We start from the raw sequence: 24,090 nt of genomic DNA, 5'->3' as shown, positions 1-24,090 counted from the left end.
CTGTGCTTGCTGGTATCATGATGATGAAAAATACAAGAGTTATAATAGAGCAAGGAGGAGGTAAGAGATAGTGTGTGTGTGGGTGTGTGACAGAGAAAGAAAGAAACGAAGAGAGAGAGAGGGAGGGGGGGGTGCCAAATATATATGCAGTGGTGGAGAAAGAGAGAGAGAGATTCATGTGAATTTTGAAGATAAAAAAAAGACAGAATCAGATAAAATGAAAAATGCCCATGTGTTTTCATGAAACAAGAGGTAGATATTGTGGAGAAATAATTTATTTGTCGATTTAGAGAGAATGAGTGAATATTACAAGTCACATACATAATGTACAGGGTTGATAATAGCTAGGGGAGATTACAAGGTTCCACACTGTGAACACATCACTGTGGCATACACTGCAGGATGCTGTGTTCTGTCCAGTAGGGATTTTTCACTACTTCATGTCAAAGACTGTATTTAAGGACAAGTCCACCCCAGCAAAAAGTTGATTTGAATAAAAACAAAAACTCCAACAAGCATAACACTGAAAATTTCATTAAAATGGGATGTACAATAAGAAAGTTATGACATTTTAAAGTTTGGCTTAGTTTCACAAAACAGTTATGTGCACATCCTGGTCAGTATGAAAATGAGAAGACTGATGACGTCATCCACTCACTATTTCTTTTGTATTTTATTATATTGAAATATGAAATATTCTGATTTTCTCCTCTTTGTCGAGTGAAACAATGATTAAGTCCTCCCTGAACATGTGGTATGAGCATTGTATGGTTCAGATAAGTTGGTCCTTATTGTAAAATATGTAAAAAATCAATATTTTATAATTAAAACAATAAAAGGCAAAAGAAATAGTGAAGGGCATTATCGACTGCCTCATTCACATGTCACTGAATTGTGCATTTTGAGAAAAATAGGTGAAATCTTAAAACATCATAACTTTCTTATTTTACATACGATTTTGATGAAATTTTCAGTGCAATGCTTTAGTTAAATATTTATCTATTTGTTCTAATCAACATTTTTCTGCGGTGGACTTGACCTTTAAGTCATTGGTATTAGCCCTATAGATATAGATAAAATATTAAAGCATAAACAGATATATACTATATCTACTAATATAATCTACATCCACCAATTACAGCATTTCCTGAATCCTTTTTGAGCTCCAAAAGTGTATTCAAGATTCAGACTTGGACTCAGATTCAGTTTGGTGTAATTTTGTTTTAAAAAAAATCAATGAAAATTTTGTATGCTTACAATGTATTTCATCTTCATCTTCGAGATAGGCTGCAGAGCCCTTTGAAGAATACAGCAGATGAATATAAGGTTCAATTAAAAACATGCATCATGAGTGTATAAATGCCAAAGGAAATAATGAAAAAAATTATTGAAAACAAAAGGATGTGCTCTTGTTACTATGCAGTACATAGGATAAGAAATGCTTTAAGGAACCAAATAAACTCAGCTGTTTTTAGTTGTGCTACAAGATTAACAATATGTGATGACAAGTAAAAATATACTGTGTATGATTGCAAAATAACAAAGGAAATAATTTTTAGAAATTGTATTGAAAAACCAAATAAAATGCTTTTTAGTGTAGTGTGTAAAGAAAAAGAAAAAAAAGAAGAGAAATTTACCAAATGAACTCGGCTGTTTTAAGTTGTGATAATTTGTTGTATGTAAACATATCAACAAAGATTACGTAGAATGTAGGCAATACAGTACATTAGGGCGACTGGCGATTTTGCCCTCATGACTGCCGAAATAGCCCCTAAAATTTCCCTAAAATGGATGCTTTGGGGCAACCATTCTCTCTAGAGTCGCCCTAAGATCTGTCCCAAACAACATTCAAGATTATTAAGAAAATCAGTATTCTATGGTAAATGTGGCAGTATAATCCTGCATAATTGCTATTTGCCCCTAAAAAGAAGCCCGTTAAAATGAACGAAATAGCCCCCAAAATTCTGCAATCGCCACAATGTGGAAAAAAATGTTTTGTACCCCCTTCTAATAAACCCACTTGTTTATGACAACTCTTCTTTATACTCTTGTATGTTGATAGCATTGAGGGCTTTACAATGAGACCTCTAGATACATGTTTATAAAAGATGATTCATGGTTCACTCTGATGTCTTTCCATAATTCTTATTGCTCTTGAATACATCGTAAAGTGATCTTGTTCCATCCAATCACAATAAGTGTACCAATTATTTCGGCAGGATTTACGGTGTGTGGTGGTCCAGAATTATTCTTCTGCTACTACTACTACCGCTTATACTATCACATCACTACCAGGAGAACAAAAAGTAAATAATAAATGCCATTTTTCAGAGGGCTACTTTTGAGCTTGCCTACCAAAATTTGTTACATAATATTCATATTTGAGCTTTATTTATTTCCCGGGCTCTTAAGAACATTTCGGGGGCCGATGGGTTATGCCCCAGTGTCAATTGTTCCTGACCACTACCCACCATCTCTACCGCCTCCTTTGCCAATGTTGTTATTCAGCGTGCAACACTGGTGCCGGTCCGACGGTTTCAGAGTGTTCTGTCGGGCTCCAGTAACTTTTCAGAATAGCCAGACTAATTGGTGGTCCGACATGACCAGTAAAAAATATATCAAACTGATACCGATGATATTTTTTCCTCTTTTTTTAAATTGTTAAAATGGCTGTGGTGATTTAAGAAAAAAATTGGCTCTCTAAATTTGAGAAATGGCCCTCAGGAATTATGTTGTGTGCATACAGGATGGAGGAGCATTAAAAGACAGCAAAATGAATTCAAGTCTTCTGTAAAATCGTTTTCTTTACTGTTTGGGGACCAGTAAATTTTAGATTCGGACAAGTAAAAATTGAAAAAGTCGGTATCTACTTGTTAGACATGAACAGGTTGGACCAGGGAAAAAGGGGCAGTATGGATCCCTGCATTATTACAACCAATGCTACCACTTCCATAACATTACTACCCCCAGCAATACCTGATCCATTTATGTAATTGTTTTATATATTTTCATATCTTCTTTAGATGTGAACATACACTGGGAATTACAGGGATTTAAAATGATTCCAGAGTGGATATACAGTGACCCTTAAATTTTAATCTCATCTGAAGCTTAGTATTATTGAAATAAATGACGACCTCTTTTTTCCCCACATACCAGTTTAGAGTGATCGGTTTTCATTGGTTTGACTTTAAAAAAATCTGAGCTAGAAGGTCACACTTGTCACCTGTGATATGTTACAAAAATGAAGCCCAGAAAAAATTGCATTCGAAAATAATTATTCAGTGCTTCAAAAATTAAAATATAAAGTGACCGGAAACACCATCTTAATTTCGTCCCACACACTTATATGTACTATTTAGGCGTCTATAAGACGCCTATTTACAAAATCGGGGTTTGCCTTGTAGTTTTAGCTTTTCATTCTCAATAATGGTTGTTTTCAGTGTTTATTAGTTCTAATACATGCACTTGTATACATGTTTCATCATGGTTTGAGAATATTTTAAATCGGCTTGGTCACAAAGTTAAACAATACCTTTAAGAGACAAAACTGTCTTGAAAATCATATGGCAAGCTGGTTTCAAAACTGGTTTGGAAGATTGCTTCCAAGACTGCTTTGAGCGTTGTCATTACATGTTAAACCGGTTTAAGAAAATAGATGAGAATGGGGTGTAGGAGTCCTATGTGACCATAATTGTTGATATCCAACTCATCTACAGCCAGCTAGACCTCCCCTCCCCTTCCCTCCCCTCCCCTTTCTTTCCTTTCTTCCCCTCTCTTCCCCCTATCTCCACCTCTCCCCTTCCCTAACCTCCTCCATCCTCCCTCCCCCCTCCTCGCTCCTCGCCCTCCCTCCCCCTCCTCGCCCTCCCTCTCCCCCCTTTCCCTCCTCTTGTTTCTCACTTTCTCCTCCTTTTCCCACGTCCACTTTCCCACCTCCTCCTCTTCCCCTCCCTGCTCCACTCATACCCTTCCCTCCCCTCGCCCTCCCTCCCCCCTCCTCGCCCTCCCTCTCCCCCTCCCCCTCCTCTTGTTCCTCACTTTCTCCTCCTCTCCTTTCCCCATGTCCACTTTCCCACCTCCTCTTCCCCTCCCTGCTCCACTCATACCCTTCCCTCCCGCCCTCCCTCTCCCCCCTTTCCCTCCTCTTGTTCCTCACTTTCTCCTCTCCTTTCCCCATGTCCACTTTCCCACCTCCTCCTCTTCCTCTCCCTGCTCCACTCATACCCTTCACTCTCCTCCCCCTCCTTCCTTCATCTAACCAAAAAGTACCCAGAAATCTTTTTTTTTTTAAATTGCTTCCACCCAATGGGGACAATTATGAATGCAGTCTGGCATATCTTCCACCCCCATCTCCCTTCCCCTCCCCCAAAGCAATGTTGATAGACAAAGTTTATTCTTTTTAAGGGCTATGACATCAGAAATGGTAAGGTGCTCTTGCAGTTTATGGGACTGGTTAGGCCTAGATTTGATTTATCAAGATAACTAGACATCACTAAAACTATTTACATGCATTCCCATGACCTGTAACTTATTTCCCCCTAGTCTTCATCCCAGACACAGTCAGGAATGTAATTTTAATGCCTGGAGCCTTGAGCTACAAGTAATGATTTGCCTTGCAATGTCATTTTACTACATTTCCAAGTATATTAGCCAAAATGCCTGCTTTGAAATATATTTGGATTGTAACAGTTTTGCCAGTATGGTTATTAGTATCATTGAAACTTTGGTTTGATTAGTTGCCAAGCCTTGTTTCCATGGTAATTTTCTACTGATGAAATTTTCTACAAAATTAAAAGTTTTGATGAAATAGACCCCAACACTCTGATTATGTAATTTTAAGTATCCCCCATTTACATTTAAAGTAATTGCCTTAAAAGGGCTTTTACGAGAGTCCTGAAAATAACTCTGGAAAACTTTTATTTTTAAAGGTATTAAGAATGATATCTGTCTAAATTAGGATTAAGTCATCAAGAGTTTACAGTGTGCATGGTTTACATGTAGGATTATATATCTACTCCTTTAAAGGTCAAGTCCTCCCAAGAAAAATTTTGATTTGAATAAATATATAAAAATTAAACGAGCATAACACTGAAAATTTCATCAAAATCGGATGTAAATATAAGAAAGTTATGGCATTTCAAAGTTTCGTTTATTTTTCACAAAACAGTGATATGCACAACTCAGTGACATGCAAATGAGTCAGTCAATGATGTCCATCACTCACTATTTCTTTTGTTTTTTATTGTTTGAAATTATACAATATTTCATTTTTTACATTTGACATTCAGGACCAACTTGACTGAACCATATAGTATTAAAAAATTCTAATTCCACATGTTCAGGAGGAATTAATTGTTGTTTCACTTGAAAATTAAGAAAACATTATATTTCATATAATAAAATACAAAAGAAATAGTGAATGGATGACATCATCAGTCTCCTCATTTGCATACCAACCAGGATGTGCATATAACTGTTTTGTGAAATTAAGCGAACTTTAAGATGTCATAACTTTCTTATTTTACATCCGATTTTGATGAAATTTTCAGTGTTATGCTTGTTGGATTTTTCTCTTTTTATTCAAATCAACTTTTTGTTAGGATGGACTTGTCCTTTAAGATAGAAATGATAAAACCTTAATAGAAATACTATTACCAATTTCGATTGTCTATACCTTTCTACAATTTTTAACCCCTGCAATAGTCTAAATTTGTTTTGTTTGCGTTGCCTGATATACCTTGACATGTTGGCGTCTGTTTGGAGTTTAGGCTAGTGCTTATGTATTTCTTGGGCATGGTCCAAGACTGGCAGCTTCGTAGAGGGTTTGGACTTGTTTATAAAAACACATCAACTATGATTCGTAAGGAAGGGGGTATTAAAATGAACTTTGAAATGCATGCTGGTCCAGTGCATATGTGTATGTTGTATGTATGACTGCCAAGTACATAAGCAACTGATTGTCTGAATTTACAACATTGCCTCAAAGCTATATTCTTCTATTACTACTACTACTACATATACTTTATTTTATTTCAATTGCTACTTTTACTACTATTACTACTACAATTACTGCTGCTACTACTACTACTACTACACAGTATGAATGCTGTTTAAGATTTTATACAACGCTGTTTACTATATGAACCTTACAGTGTTTGTTTAACCGTTTAAACAATCATGTTCAATTTATTGAAGATTAGATGTTGAAAATAAATTTTGTTGCTTAAGATTTAAACACTTGTTTAAACTGTTTAAACAATTACTGTAAGGTTCATATAGTAAACAGTGTTGTATAATATAGATTTACCGTGTACTACTACTATGACTACTACTACTACTACTACTACTACTACTACTACTACTATTACTACTACTATGACTACTACTACTACTACTACTACTACTACTACTACTACTACTACTACTACTACTACTACTACTACTACTACTTCTTCTATTACTAATACTACTTCTATTACTAATACGTACTTCTATTACTATTACTACAACTAGTAGTCTACTAATACTACCACCATAGAGCAATTACTTTTAACGACTACACTACTTTTATTACGAAACATCAAATTTTACTTCTGCAAATATTACAATCAAATAATGACTAGTGACAATGAATCAGATTTAGAAAATGATTTATCCTCTTGAATTTAGTGCTGAATGTGCTCTTTTTGGGTCAATTAGGGGTAGAATACTGTTGTTTCAGTGCAAGAACGCCATTAAACAACACTTTCACGCATTATATGTGCGCAAAAAATGCCTATAGCAGCATGCATATATGCAGTGCATTGCTAAGTCCATTTCTGCACCTATGTGTTGTGGGGCCTTGTTGCACAGACATGATGACGATAGAATCTTTTAGGTTGAGGATTCTCTACTTGGAATGTATGAGTGTAAAACTTTTAGGGGCTCAGGGCCTTCTTGCACTGATGTGATGATGTTAGAATCTTTTAGGTCGAGGATTCTCTACTTGGAGTGTGTGAGTGTAAAACTTCTTTCATGACTCTGATGATAAGGATGTTCTCTCTTATTTTGGTTTGCCGAGTTAGGAAGGGGGAAAACTGGAAGCAAACGGCAACATAACAGTAGGGTCGGTTCCAAATTCTTAGCATAGCTACAAAGGCCTACATGTTCGTTTCGACATCTTTCGTTTTCTCTCTTATTTTCTTTGTTGCCGTAGCTTTCATAGCGGGTTGGGGGCTAGTTAGGTCTGCATGTGGGTTGCATTCCAAAGAACCAGTTGACCGCAGTTTCCCCCCTCTCCGCCTACATTTCACCACATGTGCCTTGGAGAAGGAGATGATACTCGAAGCATCTCTTCTTCAACATGTACAAGTATATGTTTGATCATCTATCGTTTCATTGCTATCCTGATACGAATATGCTCACTGATGGATCAGGCGATAGCATCAAGAAGTTTGATCCTCCAGGGTTTGTAGTCACCTTATCGACAAGCAGTTGGTCTACATTTCAGACACTCTTATACTCTGACCTAAACCCACTTAGTCTAATTTGAATTGGTCTAATTAATGTTTGGTCTACACCACACATGTACTAATACCCACTTTATAGTCTAACTCTCATTTATTCGTTGGTTGGTCTAGTTTGGTTTAGAAACATTTCATCTTACCAATTAAACTTATGTGGCATTAGACCACATGGTTCCCAGCCATGGTGTGTTTTCCTTCAGCCAGAAATTTTACCCACATTGGCCTGAATTCACAAAGGTGGTTTTGTTAAAACCCACAGTTGAGTCAATGGTTTCTGCAGATTTCCTGTATAAATTACACTTATTTTACACATATATTAAAAAATGTCCAATGCTGATGCGAGCTTTGGTCACAGTGCGCCAAGTTGCCTGTTGCCATGGTTATCCATGCTATTTTATTCATGAGTCCGTTGTTTTGAATAATGAGTCCACTCTTCAAACAGTGGACTCATGACTAAAATAGCGTATCTAACCATGGTAACAGGCGTCGATTTGGCGCACTGTGACAAAAGCGCGCATCACCATTGGACATGTTTTATGCATGCGCCTGATTCGCGGTAAATTAAGCGTAATTTACACAGAAAATCTGCATAAACCATGGATTCAACCGTGGGTTTTCAAACCACCTTTGTGAATTCAGGCCATTGTGTTGCATTCAACCCAGGTGAGATAAATGGTACTGGCAGGAAGTAATTCCTGAAATCGGTTGACTAGCTTAGCCAGGGTAATATAGAAGCGCCTTGAGCACCTAACAAGATGGATACATGTATGTGCGCCTACATATCCTATTCCCATTATTATTACTACATAATTGTAAATTTCAAATTTGTCTATTGCCAACTCGTCTACTCATCACATGTTCTACCATCATTTAGTATAATGCCAATTGGTTCAATATTCATTTAGTCAAATCATCACTTTGTCTAATCACCAGTTTGTCTGTGATGACCATTTTGTCTCATAACCAGTTGGTCTAACACTCATTTCTTTATCATTTATTCTGCTCAATTAACACAAGTAGTCCAAATAGACCAAATTGTGTTGGACTAAATGGCTATTGGACCAACTGGCTATTAGACAAAATGGCAATTAGATCGTGTGGATAGTGGGCGAACTGATGGTACGCCAAATGATAGTAGACGAATTGGTTATTGAACGAATTGGCAATAGACCGATTAAGAAATATACATGTACCTATACCACCACAGGGGTGTATTTACATTCACATATTCAAATAAATACGCAAGAATTATGAGAACTTGTTCAGGCCTTGAAATATATCTACCCTGTTATTTATTGATTTTTTTGAATTGCTTGAACAAGTTCTTGAATGCATGAGCCAACAATGGAACTCTCAATAGTTCTTGTGATTTGCTTTCACACAGCATAAACCTTTGCAACCTTGTCGAAATCCTTTTGATAGTTCTAGTTATTTTCAAAATTGAAAGTTCCTACTTATTTGCTGGTATATCCGTTTGAACTTGTTCACGGTAATGAAAAATTGCTTTCACACTGGTAACATACATATTCTTATCGTCAGCATTCATCCGAAGCGACGTATCAGTCAATTTTGGTCCAAAAATCGGTTTTGAGATTTTTGCAGAAATTGAAGGTAAAGGTCATATTCTATGCATACTTCAATTTCTAGGCAGCAATTTATTTCATTTCTGAGATATTTGGCGATTTTCACGGTGATGTCATACAAATTGTTGATAAAATGTGCAAATCCCATTGGAAATATGTACTGTAGCAAAGCAAACAACAGCTGCGCGCACTTAATATGCAAATGTCCTTTCAGCCAAACCGTCATATCAGCACTGCATTAACTTTGCTCGTAAAAAGCAATACAACGTTTTGAATGCCTGCGCACATTCAAATCGTGGTCAGGGTTGTTAGGGGAAAATCTAAACCGCTCACACCAAATTACAATCATGTGCATGTAGCCTGTTTGCGATATTTTCTCTGATTCTTGGCTTTCTGTAAAAATAAAGATACCAATGTCAAGCAATTGTCTTGGTCTTCCCATCCATTTTTTGATTCTTTATTTTGTTTTAGCAAGGCTGTGGAACAAAGATTGGAAATTATAGCAAGCTTTGAAGTTAATTTTCTCTAAAATAGGTTTGGCCTGTCGTACATGTGATACAATGGTTCGGATGACCGCCGGCGATATACCTAATGGTTTCTTGATAAAATTTTCATTTCTATGATTATTCCCCATTTGTTTTTTTAAAGGACATTTATATAACTCTTGTCACATCATTGTACATGTAGCTTCCATATTAATTGTAATGCAATAAATGTGTGATAAGTTGTTTTTGTACAAATCTTCTACGTATCTTAATTCGTTATTGAATATGATCATACATAAACCTTGTATCTTCGTGGAACCATTTGAATTAGCTAAAATAGAAGTTGACTTCATCTGTAAGGAAGAAAGCTCATTTTATTAGAAAGTTCAGTTTGTGAAGAGCCCCACCTGTTGTCCAAATTTGGAAAATGTTCACTTTCTATTAAGTGGGCATTGCCTGTTAGTTTTTTTTTTTCATTATTAAGTCAGAGATGAATGAGTGGGAAAAAGAACTAATATCTTTTGAGTAAGGATGGAGAGAGAGAGAGAATGTATGTGTGTAAAGAACTTAAAGCTTAGCTTTTATTTTACTTTTTTATTACCAGGGGTATTTTATTTTCTGTTGATTTATTTTACATAATCTTTCTAAAAATACAGAATTTAAGGCAACCAGAATGCTGCCCTATATTTTCTTTATCCGTAGCATAAACTGTTATTGCCAAACTAAAATGCATTGACTTAATGCCTATGAAACTTGCCCGATATCCAAAGATAAAAGAATTCTGTCCCCATTTCTTCAGTCTGATTGTGCACTTTCATAGTCCATAAAGTTCAAGAATAACTGTTAGACGGATGTGTAGAATTTTAATAAGTCCTTTGTGTTTCGCCCGCTGAAGAACTAGTCCAAAGTTTTATTGAATCTGTATTCGATGGGCTAATGTACGTGTACATGTACATGTAATTCTAATCGGTCAATGACTTGAGAGACATCACCCTTCCTTTTCTTTTTTTGATGCCCTGTAGTCATAAAAGATTGATGATGATGACGATGATGAACAGCATTTGTATAGCTCCATCTGTCTGTAAATAAAACATTCAAAGGCTCCGTCTCCCCCATATGTCACATATCATACACAAAGTTGCCGGAAAAGGTCTGTCTTTAGTTCAGATATATAGGTCTCAATGTTATTACAGTCACAACTTTGAATTGGTAACGAATTCCAAAGCCAAGGAGCGAAAAGGCCCAGACAGGTACCGGGCACTTGAAGAATTAGTTCCGTCAAAAACTACGCCATGATTTCTAGCCTTGCAAACTGGAGATATAGAGCTTTGTAAATAAAATCAGTGAGAAAAGAAATGACATATTATCTTTTTAGATCCAGTCAATTGTTCAATTAAGCGTAAATGTGTTTCTATAGCAATCTTTGTAGTTTGTACAAAAAGTTAAAATCAATTGTAATTATTAAGCGTACCTCTTTGTGTCCCCCCCCAGGATTCTGAAGGAGACACACCCCTTCACGATGCGATCAGTAAGAAACGAGACGACATCCTATCTCTTCTCCTAGATCACAACGCAGACATTTGTGTGACAAACAACAACGGCTTTAACGCTCTCCATCATGCTGCACTCCGTGGAAATCCAAGGTGGGTCTCTCGAAATTCATCCTTAAAACTCCTTGGCCCGTATTCTGATAGCAGGTTTAAAGTTGTGGTTTAAGTATGGAAAGCCAATTGTTACATAAATCACTAACGGTAGAGATATCATACTTCAGCTCATTTGGCCCTCAAATCATTCATAATTGTCTAGGAAGTATAAATAGATGATTGTCTTCACCATCGATGAATCAGGAAAGAGCACAGTAAACATAAGAAACATTAAACTTCGTAAAAAAATTTGATACTTTTGGCTTCCCATACTTAAACCACAACTTTAAACCTCAGTTTAAGTTAAACCTGACTTCAGAATACGGGCCCTAGACAATAAATTGCCATCCACTCCCATTCATGCTTTCTGTAACAGTTGTGACAGAAACTTGTTTCTCTTCATTTCAAAACTCCTTGATTACAAAGTACTGCGCAACCTCCATTTTCTTTTTTATGCTTGAAGTGTAAGAGAAAAATCGTTCTTCCATAATGAAAAATTCTTTTAAAATGTTATATTTTGATAATAACGATAAAATACTAAATCTGGTTCTAAGAATGCGCTAAAGATATACATTGTACGTATCTAAAATAGATATATTATTATCCTGGTCATCGGATTCAATTGGTTTTTCCTGCACACAATGCATGCACATTATCCACTCCCTGGGGAGTATTCCAGCCAGTCGCCATTGGGGTGCTCACAGTACTGGACAAGCTACATTTTCAACATGAGGAAATGGAGTGCAAACAAAGAATTGGCGTTGGGCGCACCTGTGACCAGGGTTTTATTTTGCCTAACACGTTAACATCAACGGGTGATGGCTTATCATCAATCAAGTTTTAAAGGTAAAGTCCGACCCAGAAAAATGTTTATTTGAATAAATAGAGAAAAATCAAACTAGCATAACACTGAAAATTTCATCAAAATCAGATGTAAAATAACAAAGTTATGACATTTTTAAAGTTTTGCTTTTTTTTCACAAAATAGTGATATGCAAATGAGACAGAAATTGATGTCCCTCACTCACTATTTCTTTTGTGTTTCATTTTTGAATTATACAATATTTCATTTTTTATAGATTTGACAATAAGGACCAACTTGACTGAACCATATAAAACATGGAATAAAATACAAAAGAAATAGTGAGTAGCTGACATCATCGGTCCCTCATTTGCATACCATCCAGGATGTGCATATTACTGTTTTGTGAAATTAAGCAAAACTTAAAATTGTTATGACTTTCTTATTTAACATCCAATTTTGATGAAATTTTCAGTGTTTCGCTTGTTGGATTTTACTCTTTATTAAAACCAACTCTTTGTTGGGGTGGACTTGTCCTTGAAACGAAACTGAAACCCATGAAGAAAATCAATTTTACTGGAAAGAGCGAATTGATAGGAGTGATTTAAAACAAGTTTCACCTTATTGGCTGAGAGAGTTGTGGAAGTTTGAAAAGCCTTCCAACACTGATCCTCAAATTGGCAATCATGCTTCCAATCTGCTGCTTCTGTGGACAAGGCTTTATTTATTTAGTACACAAATTTTCAGGTACATACAACCAATTTTGATGAAACTTGTTTTATATTGATCCTCGCATTTAACTCTGTTGTCTCAGATTGATATTCTCTTTGGGTTTTTATTGACTTTTTATTGACAAGGGGATGTTTCACAAAGATTTATGTATGAGTTAAGCCCATCTCACACTACACGATCATTTGCGACACAATTTTTTGGAGAAATCGCATTTTGCATTAAATATGAAGGTTCTGAAAAGTATATATTTTTTTATTCAAAGTTTGGTATAATGTGAAGAAACTTATAATCATATTTTTAGTTTGCAGCAAGCCCTAGGAGTAAAGTCTGAATCGGCTTCAAGTCGCCGCTGATGATGACGTCATTACGATTTAGAAATGATTTTTTTATTCATTCAGGGAGGCTCTAACTGGACTGAATTTTGATTTCAGTAGTCCTATCACTATTCTGAACTCTAATCTGTAATGTTCTATTAGTTAGAATATCCATATCAAATGTCATCAAAATTAATTTGAAATTCGGATCGCAACAAATTGCATAGTATGAGACAGGCTTTAGAGTCACGCTTATCCCTATTAAATAGATAGGGCTATTTCGACAGCTAAGAAGGCAGGGGGCGGGGGTCTGATTCAACCCCTTATGATCTTTGATCGCGATCGCGACAAAAATTGGCATGTGCATGATACCCTTTGCATAATTCACAAAACTATACAATCAAATTCTGTGAAAAATCTCATTGCTAAATAATTATGCTGCTTAATGCATAAAATCACAAGTTTGCTCTAATTAACTAAATAATGCCCCTGAAATGCTCATTTTTGGTTCACAGACTCCTTATAGGAATCTGATCAAATGTACTTTAAAAAGAATTAACATCACATTTTTTTCTAAGGTATTTTGTTCATTGTTTTATAAATTGCTTATGTATTTCTTTATTTTTAAACTTTTTGTATTTATTATTTTTTCAATGGAAATTATTTGGGATCTTATTTTGACCATAAACAAGATGAAATTCATTGACTTTAATCAGTAAAAGGAGTATGAATTTTGGCTAAATTAACACTTTGCATGGGATTTGTAGACAAATTCACGTTTGTGAGCCAATTTGGGTCTGTGTGCACTTGCAAAAAGGTTGCGTAATTTCGGAACTTGATACATGGGGGTCACAATTTTGGTCTTAAAAAATTCAGCGAAACTTGAAAGTAAAAAGCCAGCGAGCGACGTGGTAAAAAAGATTCGCAGTGGATTTATGGAGAAAAATGTGATTTTGGAGGTACAACTAATAAACTCATGCTTTGTGAACGTAAATGACATGTTGGCTTAATATACACAGTGACTAAATCATTTAAGTATGAAGGAGCAAGTCCTAAGAAAATCTTTAATTGGATTCGAAACTGGACTGGTAACCAATGTAAATGCTCTAAGACGGGATGTGTGATCACGTTTCTTTGTACGAGTAACGAGTCATGCTGCAGAATTTTGGATTTGGAATCTGAATTTGGTTGGGTAAGTGTATGAGTAGACTTGGCATTTAAGTGCGGCTCGTTTTTAAAGGACAAGTCCACCCCAACAAAAAGTTGATTTGAATTAAAAGAGAAAAATCCAACGAGCATAACACTAAAAACATTTCATCAATATCGGATGTAAAATAAGAAAGTTATGACATTTTTAAGTTTCGCTTAATTTCACATAATAGTTATAAGCACATCCTAGTGGGTGTTTCATAAAGCTGTTCGTAAGTTAAGAACAACTTTAAGAACGACTGGTGATGCTTTCTTGTGGTAAATGACATACAACCAAAATGTTCATTGGCGATGGTTTACGCGTAAGAAAGGATCACCAGTCGTTCTTAAAGTCGCTCTTAACTTAAGAACAGCTTTATGCAACACCCACCTGGTCTGTACGCAAATTGGCAGACTGATGATGTCACCCACTCACTATTTCTTTTGTATTTTATCATATGAAATATGAAATATTCTAATTTTCTCCTCCATGTCAAGTGAAAAGAAGTTTTATTTCTCCCTGAACATGTGGAATTACCACCATTTTAACAGTTTATGGTTAAGTTAAGTTGGTCCTTATTGTCAAATCTGTAAAAATTGAAATATTGTATTATTCAAGCAATAAAAAACAAAAGAAATAGTGAGTGATGGACATAATTGACTCTGTCATTTGCACATTGCTGAGTTGTGCATTTAACTTTTTGTGAAAAATAAGAGAAATTTTAAAATGTCATAACTTTCTTATTTTACATCCAATCTCGATGAAATTTGCAGCGTTTAGTTTGTTTGATTTTCTCTATCGATTCAAATCAGCAATTTTCTGGGGTGGACTTGACCTTTAAATGCCTTTGAAACACCCTCATAATGCCTTTGAAACACCCCCATTGTTTAATAGAAATGCATCCCAATCCTCTTATGAAATATAAAACAAATAATGCACATCATTTTGTATGGGTATCAACATATTAGTAGTATGCCCTCGGCTTTGCCTCAGACGTGTTTGAACAGTTTCAAAGGTACCTTGTGTGTGTAATTCTTGGGTATAAATGCCTTGCTGATTTGTATTGCCACCCAACTGCTTGAACTATTTTCTTTTAAACCAGTTTAGGAAACCATTGTAGAAGATCGCTTTGTGAGCATTCTCACTGAGGCCGTTCTCATTACGCTTTCTAAAACTTGATCACACGAAAGTGGTTTTCAAAATCACTTCACGTAAATCGATCTTGTTGCTATGGAAATGCTCTCAGTGGGGTGACACGTTTAACGCAAAATTTGAAACCGCAGCGTAGGCATTCTACACCTGTCATGTGGAGTAGCGCGCTTAAAATGTGCGAAGATTGCTTCCAAGACCGCTTTGACCGTTCTCACTACACGTTAAAATAGTTTCCAGTAAACTAGTTTTAGGAAGGTAGTGAGAACGGTGTCACTGACCACCATCTCCTAAACTGGCTTTCAAAACCACAGGGGAATGCTCATGTTTTGTGTGACATTTGAAATGGGAGCATGTAGGCATATTCATCAGTATTCTGCATACACAATTGTTACTGTATGTATTGAGTCGTTCTCCTGGGGGGGGGGGGGGGCAGTCAAATATATTGCTGTACGCATGTGTGACCCCAAAAATGTGTTTAAAGGTTCTTTTTTTCAGTTTTGGACTTGGGCCTCGCGTGCACTTCTTCAAGGGTATCAAAAACACTGATTTTCCAGAAAAAGGGAAGTTTTGAAAGACTGGTCAATGGTCAATCGCGGGGTCAAACGTATTTACATGTACAAGTAAATTGTGTTTTTTTTTTTCAAAGCTTTTTTTTTAAGACCAGCCAAACATGTTAAGGGTATGTTTTTTCCCCAAGCTATTTCCCGCAGGTCATATTTTGGCAACAACTTGCTGTGTAAATAAAGCCTGCGAAAAACTTGTTTGGGTTATTTTGCACAAAGAAAAACAAACTTTTTAGGGGGTGCTTGGAAATGATTTGGTCACGCATATATACAGCAATATATTTGAATGCCCCAACCCCGCCAACAAACACGTACCATTATACTTCTAGGTAAAGACCGTTTCTTGATACGGTACCAGTTGAATCGTCGTCTATGATTAAACTAGTTTAACGAGTCAAAGCGGTCTTGAAAACCACATCGCGAGATGGATTTCCAAACTGGTTTGAAAGACCACTTGACATCGCTTCCAAGACCCTTTGATTGTTCCCATCAAGGTCAAACTGGTTTCCACTAAACTGAATGAAAGAGGTAGTTAAGCAAGGGTCTTAACTTTAGAATGGTTTCCATTGAAACTGGTTTAAGAAAGTAGGTGTGACAGAGTTCAAGGTTTCCATGGTAGTTAAAATGGATGCAAATCTTTTTGGCTGATAGTGCAATCAGTTGCTTTATGGATGCGTTGAGCTGAATGCAGTGCTATAGTTTCTCTTGAGTCCATTGGCTGATGGTGCAATCAGGTACTTTGTGGATGCGTTGAGCTGAATGCAGTGCTATAGTTTCTCTTGAGTCCATTGGCTGATGGTGCAATCAGGTACTTTGTGGATGCGTTGAGCTGAATGCAGTGCTATAGTTTCTCTTGAGTCCATTGGCTGATGGTGCAATCAGGTACTTTGTGGATGAGTTGAGTTGAATGCAGTGCTACGGCTGGTTGAAGGGGACCAAATCCGCATTTACTTCACGATTTGGTTCCCGTTTACCAGCTAAAGCGCTACATTTTCCCGGAACAGAGAGACGAACAGTCAAGGCCTTGACAGACGATGCAATACCTTTGAGGATCGTAGGAAAGTGGCTCAGCATATTGTAGGATGGTTTGATCAAGGAAAGGCAAAAAATGTTGAAATATTCTTCTTCTTACGTAGAGGCTTTCATTCCTCTCCTCGTCAGATCAGTGCTCTGTGGTTGCCATGACAACACCTTGATTGTGAGATTGTTTCCCGATGACTCTAACATGGAGTGACATCGTCATGTGCATCATTTTCTCTCTTGGAGTTGATGCATCTTGAGCCCTGTGAATCCCCTGCAAGTTTCTACAACCATATTATGCATCTCCTCAGTGGGAGAATGATTATTCAAAGAGATGAAACAAATGATGAATGAATGAAACAAAAAGTAACATGATATGGAAATAATGCCAAGAAATCAACATGAAAGTGCAAGCTGTGAGTATAGTTCATCATGTAAAAAAAAGACAATATGTGATGCAATGGAGAAAATGAATCAAAAAATTATAAAATAATTTAATGTTGGCATATTGATTCACTGTGTACTTGAAAAAAAAACCAAAACAGGTGTTTGAAGAAAAAGGGGAAACATTAACTACCATTTTTATCAGTAAGATCCCCATGTATTTGCCACATGCCTTTTCAACATACAAAAATGCATGTTTGTATGAGACATGGCCCTTCCATGCAGTGCATTTTATACACCTGCGTGCTGCCTGCCATGAGGTGGCATCCCTCCCCGCGATCTCAGTGCGTGGGCGATGAGCGATGACTGACTACAGTCAGGACAACGTAATGAAGCCCAGAGACCCAAGGATCCCTTTGAATTTGCATGATATCCAGGCCAAATTGTGACGCACAAGTCCTCTTCGTTCTCCCTCAAAATTCTGGCGCTTTTCCTATTAACTCCTATATTGCCAGCAGCCTTATTGCACACCCGATACGCCACGTATCTGTTCCTTCTCGGAATGAAATGGATTAAAACTTCCTACGCACAGAAAGCTCACATCCTTTTTCTTTTGATGTCTCATGCACCCTCCCTCACCCTCCCCCTCTTTCTTTCTTTCTTTCTTTCTTTCTTTCTTTCTTTCTCTCTCTGTCTCTTTGTCTTTATCTGCATGATGATGACCTGCTAATTTATTTCGTGCCATTGAGATAAAGTATCACTCTGTAGGTGTACTTGTGTTAATGTGTCTGAACATATCACATACATGTAGCATAATATCCACAACAATTTGGATACAGATGGAACAGTTGCAGTAAATAGTGTTGAATGCCCCTATATCACTGGCACACTGATAGGGAGGAGGTGGGGGCATTGGGTGGCATGGCCCCCTCCCCCCCCAAAAAAATAAATAAATAAGTAAATAAAAAGATAACGACTAAGGGAGAATAAAATAAAAGGAAAGAGAGTAAGGTGTGAAATATGATACTATTTCTGAATATTATGACAAAACCTATTAAAAAATTGAAATTTTGTATTAAAAAACTATTAAAAAAATTTGCTCGCAGACTTCGTTCTCTTGAAGCTCTTTATCACTTTTGCCCCATATGCAAATTATAGCAAATGTATATCAATTCGTGTACATTAAGTTGCCTTTGAAATTTGTATTAAATACTGCCACTGATATTTCTAGTGAGGATTGCATTTGGATTGGCAGCAGACAGCCTAGTGGGATTTTAGTCTTACACAGAACATGACAATCCCTCATTGATGACCATAAAAATTGAACCGGTTCTTGTTAATCTAATCATGTTTGAATGAATTGAAATAGCATTCTGGTATGGTGAGGATATTGGTAACCATAATTTCAAGAAAATGTAAAGTTTATTCCTTGAGATTAAATGTAAAAAGTGGTTCATGACATAAACACACATCCAGTACAATAGATATCTGCGAGGGCATGAAAATTAGTATCATAAAGTTAAGTCATATTGAAACAGTTTGATCATAGGATTTGTGTAGCGCACGTATCCACCTTGCTATATGTAGGTGCTTAAGGCGCTCCTATATTACCCCGGCTAAGCTAGTACTGATTCCGGAGCGCACAGCTTCTTGAGGAATTATTTCCTACAGGTACCCATTTACTTCACCTGGGTTGAGTGCAACACAATGTGGGTACACTTCTTGCTGAAGGAAAACAAACCATGGCTTGGAATTGAACCCACGTCCTTCAGATTGAAAGACGAGTGTTTTAACCACTAGACCATGACGTCCCCACATGCCTTAGGCATCAGCCAAGGGCATGTATCAGACTTTTCGGAGGTGCATAATTTAGATCTTTCTCCTCTATTTGAACACTGTGTCCTCTTTTTTTTATGTGCAAAAATACATATTTAAATCAGAAGAAATGAATGAATAAAAGAGTCTTTGAAAACAATTTGTGGAGTAGCCTTTGTCATGAATTGAGAATCTGTGATGATAAATACTTAGATAAAATAAAACGTTGTGTTCAAGAACCTATCTTAACCCATTGCCTACTGGCTTTGAGTGATCTCTATACAAAGCCTATGGGAATGACAGAATTCAGTTGTTAACAGGTTAACCCATTGCCTAGTGGAACCATGTGATCTCTGTACAAAGCCTATGAGAATGACAGAATTCAGTATAGTCAGCAGGTTGAATTGAGTATTGACCCGTCAAAATTAAAATCAAATGTGTCAACATTTAAAAAGTCCTTTCCAGAACTTTGTAAAGTTTTTTTTTTTCAAAAGAAGATGTGTAATCAGGAAGTCCCTGTTCTTTTTAATACCTACATGTATTTCTCTATCTCTCTCTTTTTTTTCTTTTCTCTCTCTCCTCTATCTATATCCCTCTCTTCTTTTCTCCTAATCACGTCAGAAGAATTGCGTTGCCAAGTCTTGCATTACCCTCCCCATATTGAATGAGCGAAGCCGGGTCCTTTTCTTTTCAACATAATTTTCATTACATTAACCGGGAGGTTGTTGACGTCAAAAGGTATCAAAAGCATCAAATTGTACCTTTTTTGTTGGGATACGACTCAAATAAGGGTGATATTAGAGAATTCATCATGATGCCGAGGGGTAAGTGGGGGGGGGAGGGGAGGGGTACTAGTCTACTGGTGAGATGGTACTTCGATTTAGGATTAAAATCAATGAAATGAGAATATTTGTCTTTCTAGTGATACTGACCCTTTTGTTATGAATGAAATCAAGATCTGCGGCATGTTTCCTGATAAGTTTTGACATTTATTTTCACTGAACTATGTTGCTCTGAGCCTAATTTCAAGATTCCATTAAAATTCATGGTCTCCAAATTCAACGCATTTTCAATGTAAAAGTTTGAAAAAATTTAGAGACGGTTTTACTTTTAGTCGAGTGAAATTATGATTAATTCTAATTGATATATCCATGCATACATGTACATGTATAATGCAGATATTGAATGCATATCATTACCTCTATGCATAGTTTCAACTTATTACTTATCACCCGGCTAGAGCTGAGTTGCTATATTGGCACAAAAGCATTCGCGGAATAAATTCGAACCGAGTGCTGGACACCCCCATTCATATCACCTGCATGTATTGAATACAGAAAAATCTGGATGACTTTTTAAAGTTAATGAGTGCCATGGTTTTGGATCCATGACCTTCTGTTTAAAAGCCAAGAGTCTGAACCACATGCCCATGATGCTGCTACAACACTTAAAGTAAATAGGAACTAGCAGTCTTGTAACGCGCCACCGCAAGTCCTCAACTACTCAAATGTGGTCAGGTTAATAACCCATAATGCAACAGTCTGAGCAGTGTTACAGCCTTGTAACATTGGCCAACTTGAACGATAAAACACTATTAAATTCACCACTAATACATTCATACCGCAATAATTATGCTAACAAATAGTTTAACAAGTACATTTCCATTCAAAATATATTTTGTTTTTCCATGCAAATGAAAATTAACTTTTATCTGTATTATTAATAGTCTTGTAATTTATTTTTTAAGATTAGCTATTTATAACACACAATCAATTAAAGACAACATTCATTTGCTCCCCTTTAAAAGAAAATTCTGTAACAAGTTAAAAAATATGAAGTATAGTGTTTACGCCTCGGTATTGGTGAGTAGCATTATGAGTGTCTGTCTACCTGTAGCCAGCTGTGGCGTGTGTGGGAATCGACGTAAAGTATGCACCGGCATTGCAGGCAGAACAACATCGGCCGGGATGGGTTCGTAGTAGAGTGGGAATGATGGGAAAGAAGGAACATGGCTTGTTGAGTTATGACGTCAATCTGAAGGTGCTCAGGGATTGGGGTCGCTCTGGTCGTGTGTGGGTAGTGGAGAGAGAGAGGAAGAGAGAGGGAGAGAGAGGACAAGCTAATAGTGTGTGCTGAGTGTAGAGTGGGTAGCTCAACTATACCAGCATGGTGTGTGAAAGAGTGTGTGTTGTTGCTCGATGGAGATAGAGAGACAGAGGCAAGAAAAAAAGAGACAGAGGATATAGAAAGCAAGAGGGAGAAAGGAAGAAGGGAATAATTATGAATATGTACCCTGTATACATTGGAAAGAGAAAGCTATAAGACACAAATGAAAATAATACATGTATTTGGTTAAAAGTGTCTAGGTATAGTATTGAGCTTGAGAGAGATATGTAATATATGGTAAGAAATAAGGTTGTCTTTTCTTAAGTGTTATTAAAGCTAAATGAAGAAAAGGACAAAATTTATGTACAAGAAATGCACTTGAGTGTTAAGATACAGGATACCGTACATGTAGCTGCAAGATGAGAAGTTGTATATTGCACATTATCACCAACTTGAAAAAAGGGGGGACATAGTTTGTCATATTGCCCTATTCCAGGTTTTTTTTTCTATAGAAATTGAGGACACCATTCTTCAAAGTTCAATGAATTATTCTTCCAACATTCACCTTTTAATTTCATCATTCTTGATGACCTTTTATTTCATTCAAGTGAGAAACATATTTATGCAATTCAATGATGCAAATTTGTTATTCAAATCAATGCCAGGCTAATGCCAATCAAACATTTTCAGTTGATCCCATAGGTCAGATTCAAATACCATACATAGAAGAGCTATGTGCAATTTTAAAATCTATGATTTGAATATAAACTTATGGCTATTTGCATTTCTAAGCAATTTTCATTCCCTGTCCCATCTTATATTCATCCTTAAAACTATGTTAGCAGTCTTGATTTACTTAACAAATTATGCTTCTCTTTGGTCCCCATCTTTTGTGAAATTGTTTTCTTGTTTTTTAAATCATTTTTTATTTTTCATGTTTATAATTTATTAATTTATGCAGGGGTGTGAGTGTTCAGATTTTTATTTGATTTCAGATTTTTTTTGTTTTGATTTTGGTTTTCCTCTGTACAAAAATTATGGGAGCTCTTTATATTTCAGACTTTTTCAATACTCTTCAGCTTTTTTCAGATATTTTTATTTGTGACCACTCACACCCCTGTTTATGTTATTAATTTATTTTAATTTATTCATTCATCCTAAATATTGTTCTGTTTGATTGTATTGTTTTGTATTTTACTATGGTACCATACTGCCATTCTCACAATATAAATTCCTTGTAATTTTTAACAGTTTCTGACAGTAATATTTTTGGTATTTTCAGGAAATGTTTGAAATTTCTAATAACATTCCATGTTTCACCCATCGTGAAGCCATGTAGAACGTCAAACATAGATTTATATACAACATAATCCCCACAGCTGCGTGGTATTCTAAATGTTATATAAATCTTTTACCAGATTTACACAGTTATAGTCTATATGTTTTAGAGATGGGATAATTTATGCCATTGACTTATTCACCACTCTACTATCCATTGGGGTAATTTTGCACAGTGCATCGAGGCCAATGAACAATGTGTCATGTCAGCGGTAGTAGTGAAAATCAGATATTAATATACAATGAAACTACAGCCCTATTTTCACTAACTGTATATATGTCTTTCTGAAAAATGAGTATCCAAAAGAAAAATGGCATGAAATCAAACATCTACAATCAGCTAATTCTCCCTGTAGCTAATGATTAAAGGAACCAAAAACCCAAGAAGAGAAGTAATCTTATTGGAAAGAGTAAAATGAGAGGATCAATTTAAAAAAAGTTTCATCAAAATCGGTTATGAAATAAGCAAGTTATGGGAGTTTGAAAACTCTTGTTTTACTTTCTATGGACATCCTCAAATTGGCAAACGTGCTTCAAAATGGCTGATTTTGTGGACAACTCTCCATTTGTTTTATACACAAATTTTTCAGATTTTCCTCAATATCTTTCAAATTGCATCTTGCCTCCTTCTGAGCACAACATATGTCATGGGAAAATATAATCCACACCATATATGTCAAGGTCAGGAGGAGATAATGTGAAATATGTAGAATAAAGGGGAAAATCTGAAAATATTGTCCACAAATTCAGCCATTTTGAAGCACGTTTGCCAATTTGAGGATCCACATAGTAAGTACAACAAGACTTTTTAATCGTCCATAACTTGCTTATTTCATAACCGATTTTGATGAAACTTTTTTTTAAATTGTTCCTCTCATTTTACTCTTTCCAATAAGATTGCTTCTCTTCTTGGGTTTTGGTTTCCTTTAACTAGTCATGACAAAACTGATATTTCAGAAATTTCTACAGGTCAAGGGTCATTATTTTCTCAGCATACGTTCTTTTAGCAGTCTATGATATTATCCAAATTAGCAACATTTCAATTTTTAATGACTAAAATTTAAAGCATTTAAGATTCAAAATTAAATAAAAGTTCGGATTTGGATTTATATACAGATTTAAATCCAAATCAATAACAAAAAATCAAATCAAATCAAAACTGGGATCTGGATTTAAATCTTGAAGACTCAAATTGAAATTATGTTAGATTGAACTTCAATTTTATCTAACTTTTTGTTTAGATTAAAATCTTAAGAAAGATCAGAACCTAAATCATTTATTTTGAATATCTATAGGATTGAGTTTTTAACCCACAGTTGGACTGGTCAACATAAAGTTTAAGTTTTACATTTAAGTTTTTACAATATATTATACAATTCCACCTCCTCAGGCTTTACTATCTGATAACTGTTTATTTAAATAAATACACGAACATTCCATATTGACTGGATGTTAT

At 36.0% G+C, this 24,090-nt stretch overlaps 1 protein-coding gene across 1 annotated transcript in view; it reads left to right on the top strand.

Annotated features, from left to right (window-relative positions):
• The window catches only part of LOC121430611 (E3 ubiquitin-protein ligase MIB1-like), a 173,522-nt gene that overhangs the window by 43,165 nt on the left and 106,267 nt on the right, over positions 1-24,090 (top strand). Inside the window, exon 12 of the mRNA XM_041627929.1 lies at positions 11,068-11,288. Coding sequence (XP_041483863.1) covers positions 11,068-11,288 — 221 coding nt within the window. The remainder of the gene's footprint in view (positions 1-11,067; positions 11,289-24,090) is intronic.

This window comes from Lytechinus variegatus, chromosome 17 (genome assembly GCF_018143015.1).
Source record: "Lytechinus variegatus isolate NC3 chromosome 17, Lvar_3.0, whole genome shotgun sequence".
NCBI classification, from domain to species: Eukaryota; Metazoa; Echinodermata; class Echinoidea; order Temnopleuroida; family Toxopneustidae; genus Lytechinus; species Lytechinus variegatus.
The sequence above is the reverse complement of the archived record's forward strand: the minus strand, read 5'-3'. Positions and strand labels throughout refer to the sequence as shown.